A 23,068-nucleotide genomic window follows, 5' to 3' on the forward strand; every position below is an offset into this window, starting at 1 on the left:
TCTTTCCCTGGCAAGGTATAAACACCAGTATGAATTTTTAATTTTCTTTTGGTAAAGGCTCCTCAGAACGCAGCAAAAGTCTCTTTGGTAAGAAAACATGAACCAGTACATAGCAGAATATTCTGGTATATCAATATAAGATATTTGACATGTTTGGAGCATTAAGAAGACCTGAGGCAACTACTTTGGAAGCCAATGAAAATAATGCCACTGGTTCAATGAACAGTAGGTTGGGGCTCAGATGATCGTACATTTTTCACAAACAATATTTATGTACCAAATATATGGCTGAAGACAGAAATTTAGATACAGTAAAGCTGGAGGTACAGAACAACAGATTGAGATGGAATGTTATGAATTTTAAGACGGTGGACGATATGATAGAATGCAGTGGCTTCTTACAGAACCCGCCCCCCGCCCCCCAGTTTTAGCATGCCATTCTTAAGTCTTCATACTTGCTATAAACTCATTTCTGTTCAGATCATGCTTATTCTGACATTACATTATTCAATTTTATTGCCTATTAAAAGGGCTTAAAATTAGGAACTCCTACACTTATTCATTTGTAAATTTTATTTATCGTATGTCATAAACTGTACTGCAACCACCATAAAAATCTTCAATTTATCTTCAACTGTCACGATGAATAAAATATCTGTTAGTACTATGTACAGATTCTCTAAACATTATTTCTGAAATTATTTCCCATTATAAATCTCACTTCACTGAAGAAAAGTCTACTTTTAAAGCAATCATGATACACTAACAGCGCAATCCTATACTTGCACATTTGGAAATAACCTCCACTGTGTTCAGTGAGGTTTAATACCAAGTAAGTGTGTATAGGATTGCAGTCTAAACGTGTAGGTAACTTTATCACCTACTTACAGTATGTGTTTTGTAAATGCAAATGCAACATTTTCCTCACTGCTAACAGGGGACTGCAGCATGTCTCAGGACAGGAGCTAGCACTCAGTGGCACAGTGATATGTGCTCATCACTTCCTGTTCAAGCTGCCCTCAGCATCACCCAACTATTTTTCCAGGCCTAAATTTGTCAATAACAAAGTAATTTTCTGCATCTTACTTTTCTGGTCCTAGCTCCATAGGTCATCATTTTAAAAGAAAAAATTAAGACCCCAAAGAGAAACAAATGTGTTTTTATAATGGAACAAACTGCAGAACCGTCACTTGGGAGTAATTCTCCTATTTCCTACTACCAAGAAAGTCCAACGTCAAACAGATTACCTGATTACCAGCCCCAGATGCAGACATAGTCTGTTCTGAAGGATGAATTATGCTTGGTTGAAGTGACTGAGGAAGTGGAGGCAGCTGCTGCTGCTGCTGCTGCTGTTGTGAAACTGCTTGCATGTTCTGTGTGTGATGGGGAGAGGAAAAAGCTTCATTCTGAATTATCTGCTGGAGGGTAGCCTGGTACATTTGCTGCTGGGAGAGCTGGGCTACTGCATGATGTGTTGGTAAAGCTGACACTCCCGGTGGAGCCACAGCAAGTAATGGTATTGGAGCAGCCGACATATTTGGCACAATTGTTTGGCAGGGCAAGACCAAGGAAGCCACAGTACTATGAGGAAGGTTGACTGCTTGCATGGGTAGGGCAGGGGGATTTGATGTCAGTGGCAGAGCAGGGTTCACAGGGAGGCTTGGTAACATCACAGCTGGAGAAAAATATTGAGAAGGAGCAGGTATAGGGGGCACATTTGCAGCAGGTATATCAGACAGGTTTGGAGGATGGCTGTCAAGTCCTGCCAGAGGAGTAACTGCAGGAATGACAGGAAACTGAGGAATCTGAAAAAAAATATAATATTATGTGAATTGCAAGAGTGTCTCCGGATGGCACTAAGTCAACTAATTTGCCTTACATATATAGCATGATGAACAGTGACTTCCATCCAGTTTCATGGGTCTATTTATCAAGATTGAGCAAAATTATCCCTAGAGCAAACGCAGAAGAAGATTTCAAAGCAAATTTATGTATGTTAGCCTGAGCATCCAAAACAATTGCAAAGGAAATGTATTATCATGCAACACTCTATTATCGCTCCATGTATGCATATGAATGGGGGGCATTTTAGACAGATGTTTCCACAGCTCCCAAACACCGCACAGGCAATGCCCTGTTTTACAAGGCTTCTCATTGTATACATGGAGATGCTGTTTCAGCAGGCATTCCATTCACTTGAAGTGGAATGGAGTTGAATGCCCATGCAAAGCTCTCCTAGTTGAAGCAAAAGATGACATGCCCATGCATGCACAAGCATAGTATTCTGCCCAAACTGAAGCGGCTGTGGGTGCAAACTGATGCAAATTCAGGGGAAAACTCTTAATGATTACAGCATTTCTCAAACTGGAATGGTGGATGATTTTCCACATTGTCCTGAGTTATACATGGGAAGATTCAGCACTTTCTGGAGTGTGAACTGAGAACCCACTAGAGTCATTGAGAGGAAAAGGGGGATGAAAGTTTCCAAATGCATTCAGGCTGGAGATAAAGTGCAGAAGCGCAATGGGAGAGCATGTGTGTGGATACAAACAACACAGGGAATATTAGAGCCTTGCAAGTATATCCAAATAAGATTCAAGAGAGAAGGCACTTGTTAGATATAGGATCTTCGTAAGCTAGGGCACAATTTCATAAAGTTTGAGAAACACTTAATTTAATAATATTTAATGAAGTAAACTTATGCCATTCAATATACTAAATGCTATGATTTTCTAAAACCTGGGTGATAACCTTCTGCACACAATTAATTTGACTTATTGAAAAAATACAAGCAGTTAATGTGTAACAGAATCCAGTATTAACTAAAAACAACAACAAATCTCATTTAAAGCATATACTTATGCATTGTAGGGCAGCTTTGCTGAAGATATTAATCCCATTTATAACAGATATGCAAACTAATATGCATATGAGTTTTCAACATTAAATAACTACAAAATTCAAAATGCTATTTTCCTCATTTAATACACACATTTAAATCGTATTTCACAATGCATTTTTATAAAGTTACTAGAATACAGTAACTGTAAAAACAGGACTTTTATATATAGTGTCTGTGCATATCTATCTAGAAAATACAACTGAATGGATATAAAACATTATTGAATACAGTCACAATCCCCTAGCTATGCCTAGTTACTGCATACAGCAGATTAACATAAAGATGCTGACCGCCCCTTGTCTCAGAACATACGAAGATTAACACTTTTTCCTAGGCAAACAACCCTTTTCTAATTCTATAGTCACATCTACATTGGATATTCCAGGTTTTACAACAGTCACTGTGCTTGCAAAAGACCTCGAAGCATTCCTCATCTGTCCAATCCAGAGCTTGTTACTGCCCACTCCCCGTCTCCCACACAGCATCTGTGCACCAAAATAGCCAACCACTCAGCTAAGTGGCAGGACTCTGGAAGGGAGCAGTGCCAATACAAGGCACATCTCTAAGATTTCTTCTTGTGCCTGGGGAAGCCTCAACTGCTAAAGGAGAATTTAGTTGGATCACATGCCTCTTATTTTGTGACCACTTCTGACCATTAAGTAAAGGAAGTTTTCATTTATTTTTAACTCCTGAAATACCCAGAATTTTATATAGAATTTAAGAATATATTAGATTTATGGCATTTATGCAAACTGCTAGACTCCAAAACTCAGGGACTCAGAATATAATGGGATCTCTGAAAATATTTGTCTGAGCAATTTATTTCCCTCATTCTCTACTGCATTATTACTTTTTCTGGAGATCATTTTTCCTCTAGATCTACAAATGTGATGGCTGGAGTCATTCATCACAATGGGTCACAATGGGTTAATTTGCAATTAAGCCATGGTGGACTGGTTATTCACTCAACAACCCAAAGTATGTCCAACAGACAGCTGGGCTCGCTGTACCTTGTTTTCCCCTTCCCTGAGGCTCAGTCTTCCAGTTGGCTCCAGCATGTATCCCAAATCCCTCTGTAGCAGAACCCATCTTGCTCTGGTCCTCACTCATTCTTATTCCTTTCCTTTTTCTTTGCCACCTTTTCTCAGTGCTTTAAGTGAATGCACATGTATTGGTATATTTAATTGCTCTTTTCACAAGAGCACAAGAGCATACTTATTGACCTTACCAGTCAATATTCTTGTATGTTTTGGGGCAGTTATCAATGGAAGCCCCAAAACAGAGTAAGTAGCATACAAGGAAATTGACTAGATGAGGATGCATGTAGGTGCAAGCTGTGAAGGACCAGGGGAGAAATGGCAGTAAGGAAGGACAGCAGCAAAATTCAAAAGCACCAATAAAGAGGAGAAAAGATGAATGGCCTAAGTGCACCAAAAGGGTGGGCAGTATCACCCTTGCCAATGAAATCTTTTCACTTTTAAACATTGACTTGACACTTCTTAATATTCTTGCATCCAACACTTGCGAGTTCCCAGGCTTTCTTGTCGTAGTTGCTGAGCAGTTTTATAATAAATGCTGGCAACTCATGACAAAATCACTCTCTCCAGTTCAGACAACACTACAACCCACCATGGATATGAATAACCCTGCAATCAGGCATGGGCTCCTTGGGTGACTTCTTTGTGAAAATTAAGCCACACTGCATAGCCCACGGCAGGTTTGGATGACACAATAAGCATCACAGCTAGCTGCCCATGATGGGCTGCTGTGCTGAGAGAACCAGGTCAACAGAGTGGCTTGCTGCCAGCACTCCCGATCTCTCTAACATCTCAATTTCATTTACTGCCCTCTATTCATGTACACTGGTAGAAGCAGGCTGGTATGTTGCTTTTGGTGAACTGCAATCAGAGAGAGAGAGAGAGAGGGAGAGAGATAGAGAGGGAGAGAGAAAGCGCTCGCGCACATATAAGAGAATGTGGCATATACAAAGTATTTCCACAGGCACATGGAAAGTGTTGATTTCCCATTCCAGGAGGAGTCAGAATTGAGCCTCATGGAATGCTGCTCTAGAGTGTCTCCTAACATTGGACTGCCTTTTCAAGTAACACAGGCAAATATGATAGCTAAATGGAGAGCTGAAATGGGGATCCCAGCCATTCTTTTTTTCTGGAATATTTGCAAGTGACATGCTATTACAGTAAGACCACGACCATGTGAACACTTTCCAGGAGAATCAGACTCACTGAACTCAGCAGGGTTTACTTCTGATTAGTCATGAATAGGATTGCACAGAAAATGCTCCCACTAAAACTTGCTTGAACTAGCAAAATAAGGAGGAATAAGGACTAATGTACCTGTTAAGCAATGCACTGAAAAGATCCTGGGGGAAAATCAGATGTCATAGAAAATTAACCCATACAATTTTTAGGAGCAAGAAGTTACCAAAATGCCTTTAAGATAAGTGAACATCCACTTCCTCTTTAAGGGTTTATTTCATCACTTTTAGAAAGAATTAACTTTCTTGTTAAGATAGATGCAACTCGACATAACATAGGATAGTGTTACATATTAGTTAGCAAGTAGATTTGATATGGGGAACAAATGACATAATGTTCTGATACAATCCACTTTTTCCTGTTTTGGTGGGGATAGAAAAAGAGCAAAGATACTTTCTCTGCCTACATAAGAGCTCTTCTACTGCAAGTCAGTTAAAGTTATCTATGTTTCTAGTGTTGCTGAAGGAAGTAATCGCCAAAGAACTGGAACAAGAAGCGGGAATACAGGGGATGAAAGTAAGCGACAACTCAAGGGGAAAAAAAGATGAGGAGCCCATCATGCAGAGAAATAAACTGCAGCACTTTTAATAAAAATTGCAGTTCATAACAGCTTGCAACAAGGCAATTTAGACAAATTGTCTGAATTGTCTAAGAACAATAAAGGAAATTAATTTATTTAAAGAGGCTAGCACATTATCTTCTTTATTGGTACCTATTCTTAAAACCTTTATATGATTTTGTTAGTGTAGGTGAAGTCAAGATTTTAAAAGTTCTTAAATAAATCAATTCATGCATGGACAGACAAGCCCTACAGACATGTACACACAGGCTGAGGGGGAAAAATCCCTGTAAACAGTAAAGATGCTATGAGGTGCATTTGTGTACGGTCTGTGATGTCTTCTGTTGGGTCTTATTATTTCACATGTTCTCACTCTATCCTAGTGTATATGCAATATTATCAAAGAAATGAATTGTTTACTATTGGCACCTCTGACACCAGCCTTGAATGGTAGTGCAAGTATGGGGCTGAAAGTTTTCTAGAGGGACTGCATGCCATGGCAAGATATGTTGCACAGGGTTCCACTGGGCTATAGTTAGCTGTTGTTTGAAGCTGGGCCTTTTCTCTAACGCCCACAGCTATCAAAACTGAGTGTGAGTTGATTCTTAGGAGGTGAAGAAGGAACTGCCACTGCTATCTTTAGTCATTTGTTACAATTGAGCTGTCTTATGAACACTGAAAAAGCTGCTGCTGTTGCTATTGCTGTCTAGACTGAATTCCTAAGTTAAATCAACAGTCTAGTGTAGGGCCTGTTCCCCAGCATCTTTGGGCAGGAATGCTCAGGATATTAGGCAGCTGCTGGCCCACAGGGTGGGGAGCAGGGAGTTAAAGGGACATTGTAACCTATTTGGCAAATACGTAGGAATACCCATGGGGAACACTCTAAAGGCACCCTCAAGGCTTTCTACTCCCTGTCCCCTTCAAAAAACATTTTAAATAAAACCTTGCAAAACATTAAGCTAGTCTTCTTTGTCTCCCTTTCTAGCTCTAGTTTTGCTCTTTCTCTCCCCAGTTTCACTATTTCTTTCTCCAGCTCTTTTGCTCCCAGCCTCTAGTCTTGCCCTTTTGCTTCCCTGCATCCCTTCACCTTGCTGTTTCACCCTCACACTCAACTTCTAACTTTACTTTTTGCACAACCATCCACACACTTCTTTAGCTCATTGTTTCCCCCCTCCTAGCCTCTAGCTTAGCTCTTTCTCTCCATCTTCCTTGGTTTTTATCTCCTTCCTAGCCTCTAGCTTTATCCCACCTCTTTACCTTACTCTTTCTTCCTCCCCACATCCTCTAGTCTTGCATTTCTCTCCTGTCTACCCTTGGGCTTTCCTATTGCTCCCTCCCTTCCTCCCGTACTGTTTCTCTCCCAGTGACCACCATCATCTTCTCAGTTTGCCTTTGACTGGCCAGGCTACCACTATATCCATTATGCAAGTAGGTACAAACTGTGTGAAGGCCATTTATGACAGTGTGACAGAGGTTTCTTAACATCTCAAATGTACCACAAGTCCAAGAAGATAGGAGGCCCCTGGTTTGGAAGATAAAATCACTCTCATTCATCCTGGCTCAGAGGCAGTCTATAGAAACACCCAGAGCCCGTCTGTTTTGCTGTATGAATGCTTTTATGGATTGAGAATATGACAAACTTTGGGAAAGCACATGGCCTGTCACCTGATTGCCCACCTCCTTTTGCCTTTACTTACCCGTATCTGGCAGGGAGGGACTGATTGGTGGGTTCTGGAAGCAGTGACTGCCTCTTTATGTGCACGACAAAGGTCCATGTGTGGTGGACAGATGAAACAGGGTGGAGGGAGAGCATGTGTGTGCATGTTTTGGCCCTCAGGAAGAAAAAGGGTCTCCAACCCTGACCGTCAGGATTACTCACAACTGCACAAATTTGTCCACACACTAATGCACCTAGGCTTGGGCCTGGATCAAGAGGATGCTGAACCATAATTTAACATTTCAAGAACAAATGACAGCAAGCCTTGTGGGCTTGTGCAGGTTTAGTGCACCTTGTTTCTGTAATGCTAAGCCATGATGGGTGAGGTTGGGCAACCTGTGACTTGCAGCTCCCAAGAGCTCTGGCCAGCCCAGTCACTGGTAAGGGAAGATGGCAGCTGTAGGCCATCCAGGACATTTGGAGGGTTCCAAATGTCCACTCCCAGTCAAATCCTGCTTTTAACATGGCTGCCTTTAGGCAACCCAGCTACTTGCCAGAGTTTCAGGCAAAATTCTTTCCTAGGCCAGCTGGTTAATGCCAGAAACTTTTGCATGCAAAGCACATGCTTTACATTAGTGAGGTACAGCATTCCCCTTGGCAATCAGTTTTTCATGTAATTATACTTTTAATTAATTTACTCATGTTTAGTTAATTTATTTGTCCTGTGTAAGTGTAACAGCTTTTCCCCAGTCAAACAAGCTGGAGTTGTGGTTCTCCTGGACTGGACTCACGCCAACAGGGCTAGTAGAAAGAAGACCCTCCTGACCTTTCAACAGTGCCTTTAGTTCTAATACAAGGAAAGCATTTGTCATGAATCCCTAATTTTATGTTCCTGCCTTTCTAAAGAGAGGGAGAGAAAGAAAAAGGGACTTCCCTCCACTGGCCATTATTTGAGGGAAGTTAAATTATCTCTTTTCCCTTTCATGTCGACATCTAGATTATAAGTAATGAGGCAGCACCATATAACTTTGAAGTTATTAATTTATTTTAGCACAATGCTATTATTACATAATAGTAATAAATTTCTAGCATCTTAACATAATGCAAATGCACAGAAGCCCCACAGTAATCGCAAAGCTTTCCATACGAGCTATTAGCTATGGAGCTGCCATCAACATAAATGATCTGTAACACAATTTAAAAACTTTATTGAAGTCTCTGGTCAACTTACCTGGCCAGGTGGAACTGGTGGAAGCTGCTGCATAGCGGGGATCTGTAAAGGTGCCAGTGGTATATTGGTACCTGCCACCTGAGAACTGGGAGTTGGATACTGGGGTAACAGCTGCGGTGGAGGCTGCTGCACTGAGCAAATGGGCTGGTTGGTGAGAATTTGCTGTAGAGGAGCTGGAGTTGGGATAGACTGCTGGTGGAAGAAAAGGAAAAGCACGTAAGAGCCTCAAGTGTCCTAGGCATGGGAGTAGGGGAAATGCAAGGCAAAGTCAAATTTGTCATATGCAGCATCTGATAGCTCAATGTAGATGCACTTTCTTGTCACCCGCTACAAGCAAGGCTAGAACTGGAGAGTCTTCAGTGGAGATCATGCGTGATTCAGGGAGGCCCTCTGTGTGATTTAGAACCCCAAGTTGAACAAGGTTCTAAATCACACGAACAACCTCCATAAATAGGGAAAGTTCTTCATTGCTGACAGTCAACTATGGGCAATGGGAGAATGTGCTTAGCTCTCTTTCTCTTCCTTACATTTAGACACCAGAATAGGACCACCAATAAGTCACCGAAACACGTGTATTTTCTGTGTATGAGTTATAGTGCTATGAAAGTCTACCAAGCCAGCTTGAGATGAGACCATGGCCAGAGAAAGGAAGGAGGAAAGAGGAAAAAGGGCTGGGCTGGGCTGGGCAGGGCAGGGGAAAATGGGGTGGGGTATAGCCTGGGCAGTGCCAGACTATACTTCAGTGTCTGAAAAGCTATCATCTGAATACTTTATGAGTCCCACTTCAGTGGCTTGATTTGGGTAGTATCATAAGTCAAAAGAGGAATAAGCCTTTTGCCTGTGCCTACAGTTCTGTTAGCAGTTCATGGAACTTCATCACACTTTCTCATGGATTCCTTTTCCTGCCTTTGCTCAGCGGCAGAGCTGGATGAGGATCTACAAAGGAAGTGATGGGGATGGTGAGGGATGGCTGCTATAGTCAGGTCAATGAAACACATGAAGGAGAAAACCCTAATTATAAACTACAAATAGTAAGGCAAACCTTCTTCCTACTAGAAATGGAAACAAAACTGTATGCATGTATGAAAGAACCTGGACAGGTGGACAAAGAAATTAGAACTCTCTGCCTTTCTGGTCCATTTGTTTTAACATGTAAATAATATCCTGATTTACATCAAGCAATGCATTTCATGAGTTACTAACAGCAGAATTCAATAGCCCTAGGCAGCTATGGGATTTATGATCTAAAAAGCCATTAAGATTTTTGGGGGGTACAAATTGTGCCATTGGAGTACCATTCTCCCTTAGCCAGGGTAGAAAGAACCTAAGAGATCTTGGAGTAGAGGCCAAGGGACAATCCAATGGGTGCAGAGGAGACCAGTGCCGCTAAGGTATCATATAGCTTGGTGGACCTCCACCTCCTTTCCCCTCACTCTGAAGCGCTTGCATTTAGACGGACCGAACAAGATGCCAACCTGCTTTGCAAGGGAAAAGGAGTAGAGAGCCAACCTTCTCTTCCTTGGACCACAAGCCAAGCAGAATGCCTGCAATCCTCCATGTTCAGAGATGTAAAGGCACCTCACTGGAGTGCAGGCTAAAACGCAGATTCAGCCACTGGTGCACAAGCAGGCCTGCAGCACCAGTTAAGGACCTTACCTTAAGTTTTTTCAGCAGCTGCCCTGAAAGCTGTTTGGTCATGGTCTGAATAAAATGCTGGACTCAATGAACCCTCGATCTGATCCAACGCTTCTTATATTCTTACGTTCAGAAAAAGCAAGGACTTGCCTGCTGGCTGGCTAACACAGGCTGAGGTTGTCTCATTGGCACAGGAGCAACTGAGGTGGGATGGGAAATGGGGAATGAGATTGCTGGTTCTTGGTAATGTTGTGGTCGCTGAGAAACAGCAGCAGGTGGAGTCGGAATCACTGGAAGTCCAGGCTGAAAAAGAGAAAAGATAAATCACACAAACATTTTTGAGTGTTAGAGCCAAAGGGGGCCTACAGATGGAAAAACACAGGACTGATCACTGACACACCTTGCAGTGTACATGAACAATGGCACACCACACAACATAAAACCCACAGGTTTAAAAAAATAATACTTAACTCCAAAAACATCTTGACTCCAAAAGCCATCCAGAGCACCCGCAGGGAATTCTGGAAATGGTTTTTCTACTTGACTTTGGAAGCTACTACAGTGATGGTCAAAGATAAGAAGTCAGATATATGCAACTTTAGAGGGTCCACAGCCTTGTGAGGAACTGGGAAAATTTGTCCCCATCTCCCTGCACTTTTGTGTTTGATAGTGAGAAAAGTGGGTAGTATATTTACTGTAGTAAATGGTATTTATTGCTTGGATTAGCAGAATGAGTATGAGAGCCAAACTAGATGCAACACAGATGTTGTTAGATCTCTGGATTCTTACTTAAAGAAATGAAACAGGAAATGAAGCAGTGTACACATATGCTTTGAATAAGACCATTTGTGGAGGTCGGGGGATTAAGACAATTTTCTCTTCCCTACAGAAGCTAAAACCCCACTGTTGAAGAATATGGTATGGTTTGAACATATAGAGTTGGATCAAAATGTATGCATGCGCAACCAGACAGGTAGAAGTGGTCTTCCCAGTCCCCCTCTTCACAAAGTAGACCCTTAAACTCACTGAACATGCCACACAGGGACCCCTCCGAATAGGCTGAACTGCAACGGACAGAGAAAGAGATCCTCAAACCTTGGTCTCTTCCATGAGCAAAACCTTTTGATCTATGGAAGGCAGTTCCTCAACTCAACTCAAGGTGCAGATCTACATTATCTTCTTTCAATGGCTGCTGTTTTTCAAAAGATGAGGGCTTAGCACCACTGAAATACTAGTGAAACCTGGGTTGCTAGGTTTCCTGCAGATTTGGCTCTTCAGCAAGACCAGGTTTAAGGAACGAAAAGCTCTGAATGGGCTTGTCTGTTGCTCCAACGAGGAGCAGAGCACTCTGGGCCTTAAATAAGGGTGGAGGACCATTTAGAGCACCTGGCTCTATCCCATTACTGACTGAAGATTTGTGTGGGTTTGCGCATCACACTGAGCCAAACTGCAAATAAGTCAGTGGGCTGGTGACACATGGTGCACCCAACAGACAGTCAAGCTCAACTTGGGTTGTTCTCTCCCTCCTTGGTCCTTACCTCTGCAATCGCATCCCAGTGTCCTTTACGGCAGAATGCATCTTGCTTTCCCCTCCATCTATGATAGCTACATTTTTTCATTTACACTGGTTTTTTTCCTATATGAAAAAAATGCTTCTAGTACAATTGGGGCCGTTTTTCTACCTCTGAAAATTTTGCATTATAATTGGTGGTGGTCTTTTGTGAACATACAAATGCCTTGCTAATTCCCTTGCCCATTTCAGCTGTTAAAGGGGGACAAGATAAGGCTGCAAATAGGCTAATTTGCCCACAGTTGCCAGCTTTAATTTGCCCAGCTGTCCATTGATAAGCACCAGTAAATGGGGGAAAGATGGGGAAACAAGGTGGACCCAAAGAGATGGTATCAATACAATTCACTTAGCAATGTAACTGTTCTCACTGCCCTCCACTGAGAACTTTTTCAACACTTCACCTACGCCTCCACTCTTTACAAAGCTCCTTGGAGCTCTTACTGTTGCAGTTACTGCAGTTGTCTGAACATTCTAAACATGCAGAAATAAATGCAAATTTGTCATAACTGCTTCAATAAGAGGTTCAGTATCTCTTTTTTTCTGCAGTAGCTGCAGCTGAGGAAATCATGAAAAGGTGGAGGGCTCTGAGATCTGTCACTTCAACAATTCAATACAACATTAAACCCATCCTCTTTTGGTTAACCTTCTCCTTTCCTTGCTTTTTTGCTTCTTTCCATTGATAATTTGGTCTTGTAACTTTTTTCCCACTGGTCCCTTGTAACAGGATGCAGAATATTCATATGAAAACTCACCTGGAGTTGTACCTTCCAAGAAACAACAAAAATGGTAGTGGAAAAATGCAGAATTTTCAAGGGGCAACCTGCCCTGCAACTAACCCCAACTGGGTTGGTTTTGGTCTCTGAAAATACATTTTAAAAACTAAGGAATGAATGGCAGTTCTTCCAAAGTGTCCTTTCAGCATTGGTGGCTGGGCAGTCACTTGTGAGACTGCAAAAGTAAGAAGCAGAGTTTTTTGTCCCTTTTGCTAAATGGCTCAGTAGCTGTTCTCAACAAACTGCAAAAAAATCACTCTGTCAGTCTCTGGTGACATGACAGCCTCTCTTGTGTTGAACAACTCCTAGAACAAGCCAAAGGTTCTCAGGGTGGCTTGAATCATGAAAAATAATCCACATTGCCAGGTTTGGATGATATGATAACCTCCCATGCCTGACTACCTGCGCTGAATTGCTGTGTTGTGCAAAACAGGCTGTTGTGGTTATTCTATTTATATCCTGCCTTTTTTCCACTCAAAAGAAATCAAGGCCGCTTACAAAATTCTCTTCCTTTCATCTTATCCTCTCAACAACAGGCCTGAGAACTCGGTTGGGCGAAGAGTCCATGATTGGCACAAAGTCACCCAGTGAGCTCCAAAGTTGAGAAGGGACTAGAACGCAGATCACCTGAGCCCCAGCACTCTTAAAGACTATACTCCACCAGCTGGGCCTGACCTGTTTCAAGGGCCTCAGGCAGTGATGGTGTAGAGCATGGGTCCTCAAATTACGGCCCAGGGGCTGGATCTGGCCCACCATGCCCATATATCAAGACCATCATGCCCATTTGGACCTGCCACATGCACACCTACACCCAGGTAGGCAGTGGTTTGCTCGCTTGGAGAAAACAATCTCCAAGCAAGCAAGCAAGCAAGCAAGCCGCTGCCTCGTGCGCCCGCCTTGCAGCACGTGCCTGCCTCTGCCCCTAACTCACTGCGTGCCCTGCCCCCGCCTCAGCGGGTGCCCACCCATGCCACCCCCGCGCTGGCCCGTGCTTACCACCGGCACCACCTTTCCGGCCTGCGCCCAACACCGGTACCTTTCAACTGGCCCCCTAGTGGAAAAGTTTGAGGACCCCTGGTGTAGAGTAACCCCTCTGAGATCTTTCTAGAGAACTTGGTGCTGGGGTGATGGATACATCGCGACACCTTTCTGTGGCTCTCCCATTAATCCTGGAGCCTATTCTTCAGAAGACAATGGGTTGGGATCCTCAGAGGATAAGGGTTTGGGGCTCTGACCCAGGACACACAGTGGGACATTCAAGCACCAGCCTCATTACAGCATAGTGCATAATTTTAAACAATGAGAGATACCAAAGTTTCAATCTTTCCTGTAAACTCTTCCTAACCCCAAATGTATGCTAGAATATGATGGTGATGAGGGAAGTACATTGAACTTTATCGCCTGGATACTGAACAGTAAACTAAAGAGCCATCTCAAATATCCTAGCTTCATTCGACCTTCCAGACTGGCAACTGATACCTTAGAAACATGTTTTAATCATGTGGACCTTACCAAGCAATGATTCACCCCAGCCTTCCTGAACCCAGTGCCCTAGAGATGTGTTATGCTATAAATCACATCATTCTGAGCCAGCAGAGAGATGAGAGGTGTTGCAGTTAGACAAGCGGAGGGAGCAGCAGGTTTGATTGACACAACCATGAATTCGCAGTAAAAAAAGAATATGTTAACAAAGAAAGGAAAGACACAGGAATATAATTTAAAGTTTTGAGAAAGGCCGGTGAGTGATCCAGAGTTGCTAATAAACATTTTCTTTAACCGTAGGCATGATCTATAATACATTAACCCTGTATGAAGGCTATTTCCTAAATGTTTATAAAACTTTTTAAAAATTAAAACTCATTATGATTTGATAAATAATGATGTTTTGCAGAAAGGTAGGGACACTGTGTAAAATTTGAGGCAGAAAATGGTGGGAGCTGGATGAAAATGTAAGGTGTGAAATATGATTCTAAACCTACAAAATAACAAATGATTAGACTTGCTGGTACATCTCTATGGAAGTGATTAATTCAGTGTGCTGTTACTGAAACAAGGCAATAAGACTAATAAGATAACACACAATGCTGTCTACTGAAATGTTATACTGAAGCAAAGTGATTAAGAAAAATAAAAAAGCAAATTTATGGTTCAAATGGTCATTTAGAAGAATAAAGACTAAGAAAACTGTGTTTTATTAATACATCTTTTAATTTTTAAATGCATGTGCATGCCATATTAATGCTTTACCATGGAGAATCAAATCCGTGGAACCAGTAAGGGCTGGCCTGCTACTGAGGTTCACAATATTCCATTGTTATATTCAGTCAAAGTTGCAAAGCTTTTCCTTCATAAGATAAATGGCACGCTTCAGCTTTAAAATCCACAGTGCAGTATATTTACATGAGGAATGGTTCCAAGGACAGAGGGATCCTGGTGCAAACACCGCAGCCAGCGTTTCTTCCCTTTCACAGATTAAGGCAGCAGTGGAGCTGTCAGCACTGTCACGGAGCTCTCAGGATTAAGTACAGCTCAGGTTTTGTAAAAGGTATTTTGGAAACAGGAGGGAAACAGAGGCCAAGTGTTACTTTTCCACTGGACTGAGAGTCATTCTGGGGCAAACAGGATGTATTCAGCCTAATTCTTGGAATTGCTTGGTCTTCTAAGTCAAACAAAGAATTCCACCTACCACATCACTGCCTCCTTGCTCTTAGCTAGGCTGCTCCCATGTCTTTGGACAGCTTCAGTCAAGCAGCCATTTTTGTATGATCTGGACTACAATTGTGACAGGGCTGGGTACATTCAAGCATGGAAGCTTGTTCAGAAATAAGCTCTGAACACATAGCTTTCTTGGTGACACTGCTGCTTTCACTGGAGTAGAGCTGGATTGTGGCCTGATTTTGAGCTGAAAAGATTCATTTAATAAAGAAGGTCCATGAAGTGGCTGAGATATGGAGCTGATTTTTACACTAACAGAGGAAGGAAGGGAAGTGTATGGCATATTTAAAAGTCATTAATAATTTAGCTTTGTTTGGATCTGCTCCAGAACAGAGCTGATGAGCCAAGCACTCCTGACAGGTGGGTTTAATGAGCATAAACTCAGCAGAATTGTAAGACTTCTGTAATTCTAGTGCCTGTGATTCACCTAATTCTTTTTCTTTCTCTGGCAATTGTTTTTGGTTTGATCTCATCAGTTCTCCCGCAAGAGGCAATATGTATGGTGTCAAAGCCTCTGCTGAATCACTATGGTGACGGCAGCTACAGGAACTGCCTTGTATCACAGGTAACAAATACTGGTTAGCCCAGGAGAACTGCCTCCCTATAGTCTCTGAGGAGACATATATAAGCTGAATGCCAGCTTTGCGATCAACTGCTTGCAATTCTTCTTCCAGTGACAATTCCATTATTTTTTACTGGTCAAGGTCATTGTATTGGGAACATGAGAGTAAGCGTGGCTGCCTTCATGTCCTGGCTGTTAAGACTTTGGAGCTTCTACAACAGAAGTGCCTCTTTGAAGCATTCAGTGGTGGGAAAGAGCAGCAAAGGTACTAAACAGATGCTTGGCCTTTAGCATAACTGGAAGAAATATCTGACTCCAAAGGTACTTGAGCAAATGAAGGAACAAGTATACATTACTGTATAGCCAGCAGGAAAATACAGTGAATGCATAATTCTCAGAACAAGTACCTTCTGGAATTTTAATCTCGTCGCAGCTGAACTACTAGGCCTGTATGGATTACACAGTGTAAAAAAAATACCCCTTGCACTGGAGTAGACAGGCACACGCCTTCTGTGTTCACAAATAACAGAAAAACTAGGCACAGCACAGGCACAGAGTCTGTAGTATAAAAATAAACGTATCTCATTACTTATTTTTAAAAGGTGATCAATCAGGCCCACAAAGCTTAAATATTTCAGGGAAACTGTGCTACTCACGATTGAAGGTTGCTGGTAGGGTCCCAGTTGCTGAAGACTATGGGGCAGAGCCTGACTGTCACTGAGCGGTGGGCTATAAACCCGCTGAATAGCAGGAGGTATTGCATCAGGCATAGATGAGTAGATGACACTCTGCTGGCTGCTCTGGGAGTCTGAATATACAGTGGATCCCTGACCGCTGTCAAATGTGCTATCAGCTGAAACATGGTTAAAAAATTAAGGTTATCATAAAATAGATCTACGTAATTTGAGACACCCCCAAACACAAAACATTTGTACCAGAAGTGTGTAATTGTATTTTAACAACAGGCATTTGCAATGCCTGTGCATCATTATGGTGCCCCAGTGCATCAGCCTCATCTTGCGTTTTTTATGCATCCATTAGCTTGCACAGATGCCCCAGATCTGGGCTTCTGGTCACTTTGCTTTCCCAATTATAAATAAAACCGTAGTTTGGGAAAGGAGTTTCTCCTTGTTTGCCTTTTCTGCCATTTGTTTCATTTCCACAATCATCCAGCATTATTCACATTGAAGGTCTCTCATGGAGGTAAGATGGTTTACCTTTCAAATATATTCATGCTGGGAAAAATATCAGGATTTCCAGTGCTGATACGGAGGGTTCGGATAATATAAAATGCAGATGACATGGAGGAAACTTCTCTGTATCCCCTGTCTATATACCCTTTGTGCACTTTAAAGGCACAGTCCTATCCACATTTAAATCTGGGAGCTGTGTGGCTTTTTTCTGTCCAACATGCATAGGATTGCTCTCTAAATTCCCTTTACTCTTCCACTTTACAGAAATCCAGCATGATCTGCATTCTAACATTCAGTCTGTATCCTCATAGCATCTAGTTAAACTTTGTGTTACTGTGGGTTCTTTTTAGTAGGTCTTTATTACTGCAGTCCAAAACGCCGTTCATGCTGACACAGGCAGTTCTTTCATATAAAGATCAGTGCTTTGAATGAAAATGCATATTTGTGATTTTGTGCATCTTTCAATTGTTCACAGTAACTGAACAGCATAGTGCATCAGAGTCAGTGGAATTTAGACTGTATGTAGCATGTGTGACTAGATAATAACATTTCAGTTTACTAATCCTTATTGATGAAGACACTTTGGTTTATAAACTTTAAAGTTAGTTTACAAAGGTATGCAAAAATGGTGCCAACGAAAGGAATTTGCCTACATTCATTTCTGTGTATTTATTGCATTTTTTGGCAATTTTGTTCTGTTGCTAGTATTTATTGCTAAGGAAAATTAAGAATGAAGAAAGTTCTAAGGAAACTTGCTTTCCAGCTGCACTGAAGTATGATGATAAAGAATGGGAAACTGGCTACAACCAGAGTGACTGCAATAGCATTTATATAAATGCTTCATGCTCTGGTCACTTTATTTACAAAAATATAACTTTAACCCCAACCCTAAAGCAAGTGAAAAATAGCTAAGATGTTTATGACTTAAGGAACAATTCACAGTTTGTAACTTTTTGCCTGAAGTCCAGTTAACTCCAACTAATCTAAAGCCCCAGTGTGCAAGCATCCTAGAAGCCAACCCAGTACCTTCTTTCAATTTGAAACAAAACATTTACAAGTTAATTTTAATATTTAAAGCAGGGTATTTCCTGAAGGCTACTGAACCTTGTAGCATATGTGCATCTGAACAATTTAATTTTTAGGCAGAGCTATTATTTATGATAAAGCATTTATGGAAGACACGCTGTGCAGAAGAACATAAAGAGCCCTAGTGAATCAGACCTAAGATCCTTCCAGGATGGTATCTTGTTCCTTGTAGGAGCCAACCATGTTATCCTTGGGAAACCGATCAACAGGACTCAAGTGCAGTAGCTCTCGCCTACTGTTTCCAAACAACTAGCATTCAGAGCCATGCTATTTCTGGTCCTGGAGGAAGGCTACAGCTGTCATGCTTAAGCAGCTACTGATCGCTTCATTTTTTATTATTTCTTTCTAATAGCCTTTTAAAGTCGTCACTGGGATGTATGAGAATTTCTGCTTCTGTACACATCTCATTTGAACATTTTCCATTCATGAACACGAACACTTTTTGCAATGTTCACAAAGTCCCACATTTGAGTTTGTTACAAAAATGTATATTCTTTTGAAAATCTATTTACTGAAATGTGTTTTAAATGCATTTTTGTACTTTACACAGCACAATGCACTCAATAACAGAGGCTGCCTATAGCCCTCCAAACTTGGAATATTAGGCACATCCAACTGATGGTGGGAGAGACGCAAAGGTATCTCTCCTGTCCTGCAAAACACTTAAGATAGCCTGTCTTGTATTCTGCCCTGGAGCATGAGCAGAGGAGTAAGCCTGTCTCATCCCCTCCACATTCCAAAGCTCTATCTCAGAGGTTGTTTTTTGGGACCTTGCAGTCACAGCAGGTGCATTTCCTTCTAGCTGCAAGGTTGGAGGGAGGGTGGTCTGAGTTTCGAGTACAAGTTCTGACCTTAGATGAACTCCCGAATCTGAAGCAGTGCATACTGAATCATGCTGGATTTTTGGCTTTTAACTTTTAGGAACCATCCAGAGAGTTTGGCTAATAGGTGGTACAGAAATGCAGGAAATCAAGTAATAAACAAACAAATGAATAAATGAATGAATCCCATGATGATGTTGAGTCCAGTTGCAGTGAGTTGCCCGACACCTCTGATCTGAACTTACTAGTTTCCAAGCAATCTATTGCCTGAACCCTTCTGTCTGTGCTGATACTGCACCAGCCACTGTGTGCTTCCCTATTTGTCCACCAAAATGTCAGTACTATAAACCAGGATCCACCATTAAATCATAGACAAGTGAGATCTTACTCTGGACTTCTGTTCATTGCTTAGTATATAGCAAGGCTTGGGGTGTTTAATAAAGTAGACAATGTTATATCATAGGTAAATTTAATCTCATAAGACAAATTATTTGTAACTAAGGAAAAAATGGAGTATAACTATTCAGAACTAAAGCAAGCTTGAAAGCCAAGCCTGGATTTTTTTTATGGTTCATCATGTTGTACAGAGATACTAAATTATTTATCTACATCTTTGCCCTCTTTGAATATTGCAGACAGCATAAAGGAAATTATTTATAGGGCTTTTAGACACAAAAGCACTATGCAAGCATCCAAACAGCTTATGATACCAAAGTTGTAAAATACAACAAGCAAAATATTGGAAGTAGTGGGAGAAGATACTACTTTAATTATGAATACACATTTCTGTTTTGTAAACAGATGAAGTATACACCTTGCCTTACTGAAACAAAGCATATGGCTAGAGATTTGCATTAATTGAGTTTCATGTATGCAGCTCTTTGAGCTGTAGTTCTCAGAACATTACCCAATTGACTTCTGTTTTATTAAAAAAAGGAAATGGTAGCTGACCATTACAGTGAACCCTAGAACATGTTTGACCCAATCCACTGCTTGGCAAAGCCCACACACACTTTTGTGTGCTGTGTCAAGGCATATGGGGGGATGGGCAACATGCAAACCACAAGCAGCTCCTATATGTTCCCTGATACACCCTGAAATGATTTTTTACACAAAAACAAAAAAACAATATGGCACTGTATAGCTACTATGGAATGTTAAAATCATCACATTTAGCTTGAAACCTGCACATTTGTCCATTTTTGTGCTACTCAGGGCAGTTTGCCACTCAATTTCGACATCAAAGTGGCAATTAAAAACATTTTTCCCCACTCTCCACTGAGCAGGGGCTTGGGGGCATCCATCTGTCCCTTTGTATAGCCTCTGTGGGTCATTTCTTCCTTTTTTCTCAGGGGAATCTGTGTGTGAAACTGCCTTGACCAAGTTAATAGAAAGGCACATTTTCTCTGAGAATTGAATAAAGCTAACTGCTCCACTCCCAGTTGCCAGGCTTAAGGTATGGGTTGTATACTGTACCACTAAAGATGGTCTGTTGTAGTTCCAGCAGCTACACTGCAAATCACAACCTGCACTGCTTCAGTTTTAGCTGTTCTCTTAGACCAATATACTAGAATTGGTTAGATAATATTTAGAGTAGATTCTTCAGTTTACATTTATGGAGTGATTTACTTATTTTGTTCACAAATAACTGGAATTTGCAGAACCAGATAACTTCTCCAAATCTCATTTTCCCCTCATTGTCTCTGTAACTTGGGTAATTAGCATACTTTATGCTGGCAATTATGGTCTCCTGTCTAATATATCATACAATCCACAAATATGCTAGCACATGATTCTCTATTTGACTTTAATTAGATTGCCTGCATTCTTCATTATCAGTTTATTGTAATGTACACTCAGTTACTCGGTCAAGTGGAACTACTGGCAGCACAGAAAAGGAATGCAAGACTTACAAGCAAGCGAAGTAATGCTTGTGGGTAGATTCTGTTGAGAAATATGCTGGTCAGCTTCAGGTTCTTCTGGCTCTGACAGGATGTGATGACCAGTGTGAGAAAGATAGGTAACCTGAACTGGTTGTGCTTGTGGGGCCTTTGTTTTTTCCAAACTCTCAGGATCCCGATTATCCTCTGACTGCAACATAGGCCAAATCCGCTCTCTTCTCCACTGTATTAATGCTACTCGGTCACGGATTGACTTTGCAACTATTTTGACATCACTCTCATGAAAAAATCCAGCATCGATCTGAAAGAAGCCGTGATAAGATATCAGGTATGAATCCATATTCATTAGCATATTTTCATTCCTTGGACTATTTACTCACTGACAAACACCCACAGGACTGTTCAGATTCCCAGCTCCACAGCTGGGAAAGCACTCCAGCCTTGAACCATGGGACTGCACTCAGATCCCCCTTCCCCCACCCAAAGGTGATCTCAGAGAGGGACTTCTGCAGGCATTCCAGGGGGTATGGAGGGGAGGAGAACAGGACCATCAAAATCGGAGATATTCTGGCGGCCCCACAGTCTCCTGCCCTTCCCCTCTGAAGTGGCAAGCCACAGCTGATTGGCCAAAATCATCCACCTGAAGAACAATAAAGGGAACCAAAACAACCTTCCCTTCTGTGCTTCTCCCCACTCTGCATAGGATGTCTGTGAACCAAGTTTAGACCATTGGGATGAATGGATCAACTGGGTTAATTTGAGCCTCGAGGCATTTTTACAGATGATTTAGGATAGTTGCTGAAATTGCTGTTGCTCACAAAACAGTGAAACAGTTGTAAAATGTGCAATGGGTCCAAAAGCATATAACTTTTTTATAAGGAATCATTTGATATGAACAAATCTTACCCTGTTTAAACATATGTAGGCTAACTATTTATTTATTTATTTATTTATTTAGCGGACTTATATGCCGCCCCATTCGCCTAAGCCTCAGGGCGGCTTACAAATAAATAAATATCATTAATACAATTGTAATTTTAAAATCATTGCAGTTCTACCACCTTGAGACACCGTAAAGGGCAGGATAAATAAATAAATAAATAAATAAGATTGACTGTTAGTGTGAATTACTTTTTAAGGCAAAGCATGAGAAATTTTAAAAGGGGCATTTTCAGGGATAACAGACTGCCATCATATTTGGCAATCAGAGTTCAAATAATCTTAGGAGTCTGCTTCATGAATAGCCAGCATATGAAATTTTCAAATTACAATGCAGCCTGAAAAGACAACTTCTGAAACATGAAAACCCTACAGAAGTTTCAAGTTTACAGGTAAAAGCATCAACACTCTTTCATAAATGACAAGAAATAAGCATCTTGTCAGAATATCTGAAGCACAGTCAAGTACAGTGCTTAAGATGACTACCTTTGCCATCTTTCATCTGAGATCTATTTTACCAATTTCAATTTCTTCTATGGATTAACTTTTTTCTTTGTAACAAATGCAAAGCCTGCTGGATGAAGCATGAAACAAGTGCTTTCTCTCCTGTGAATTTTTCAGCTGAACAACTGCAATAAATACAGGCTTAAAGTAGCAACCTTTACGCAAGAAATTGTAATGTCTAATGTAGTAAACCCAGATCACAGTAATGACCAGGTAAGTGAATTCATATGAAACCATTTCAAGAGCTCTCCTGGCAGTAAATCGAACTCTGAGATTTAGGCCATGTTATGATTCATAATATGATGTTATACTTCCCTGAAAATATCTAATTTATTCAAAGGACAATTTGAACTGAAGTACCTGATTTTAAGCATATTTAGCTAGCTTTATTTCAGTTGGAGCAAAAAGTAGTAATTACCAAATAATTTGGGAATTCTAAACTAGGGGTCCTAAAATATGTTTCCACCAATTTAGAAACTGGTGAATATACTGTAAACATTGCAATTACTGCTCAAAATAAACAAGAAGGTTGGTCAGCTACCAGCTCCTGGCTTAGAGAAACTGGCTTGTTCTTATGACAGACATTTTGATGGATTAGACAGAAAGGCATAGGACACTTTTTGCTCCATTTGAAATGTCCACAGAGCTTCCTTATTACTACATGGAGAATTGATTTACCAGTGTCTTAATCCCTATATTCCATCAATAATCTCACTGAGATAGTTGCTAACGTGACAACTTTGT

The 23,068-nt window shown here is 41.2% G+C and overlaps 1 protein-coding gene across 1 annotated transcript in view; it reads right to left on the reverse strand.

Moving 5' to 3' along the window:
- The window catches only part of WNK2 (WNK lysine deficient protein kinase 2), an 89,325-nt gene that overhangs the window by 41,308 nt on the left and 24,949 nt on the right, over positions 1 to 23,068 (reverse strand). The window contains exons 4-8 of the mRNA XM_044451513.1: positions 20,894 to 21,182; positions 16,537 to 16,733; positions 10,411 to 10,563; positions 8,626 to 8,817; positions 1,248 to 1,805 (exon numbers count right to left, since the gene is read on the reverse strand). Of these exons, the coding sequence (XP_044307448.1) occupies positions 1,248 to 1,805; positions 8,626 to 8,817; positions 10,411 to 10,563; positions 16,537 to 16,733; positions 20,894 to 21,182 (1,389 nt within the window). The remainder of the gene's footprint in view (positions 1 to 1,247; positions 1,806 to 8,625; positions 8,818 to 10,410; positions 10,564 to 16,536; positions 16,734 to 20,893; positions 21,183 to 23,068) is intronic.

The sequence above is a fragment of the Varanus komodoensis genome, unplaced genomic scaffold, assembly GCF_004798865.1.
Source record: "Varanus komodoensis strain SLA01 unplaced genomic scaffold, ASM479886v1 scaffold6_2, whole genome shotgun sequence".
Lineage (NCBI taxonomy): Eukaryota > Metazoa > Chordata > Lepidosauria > Squamata > Varanidae > Varanus > Varanus komodoensis.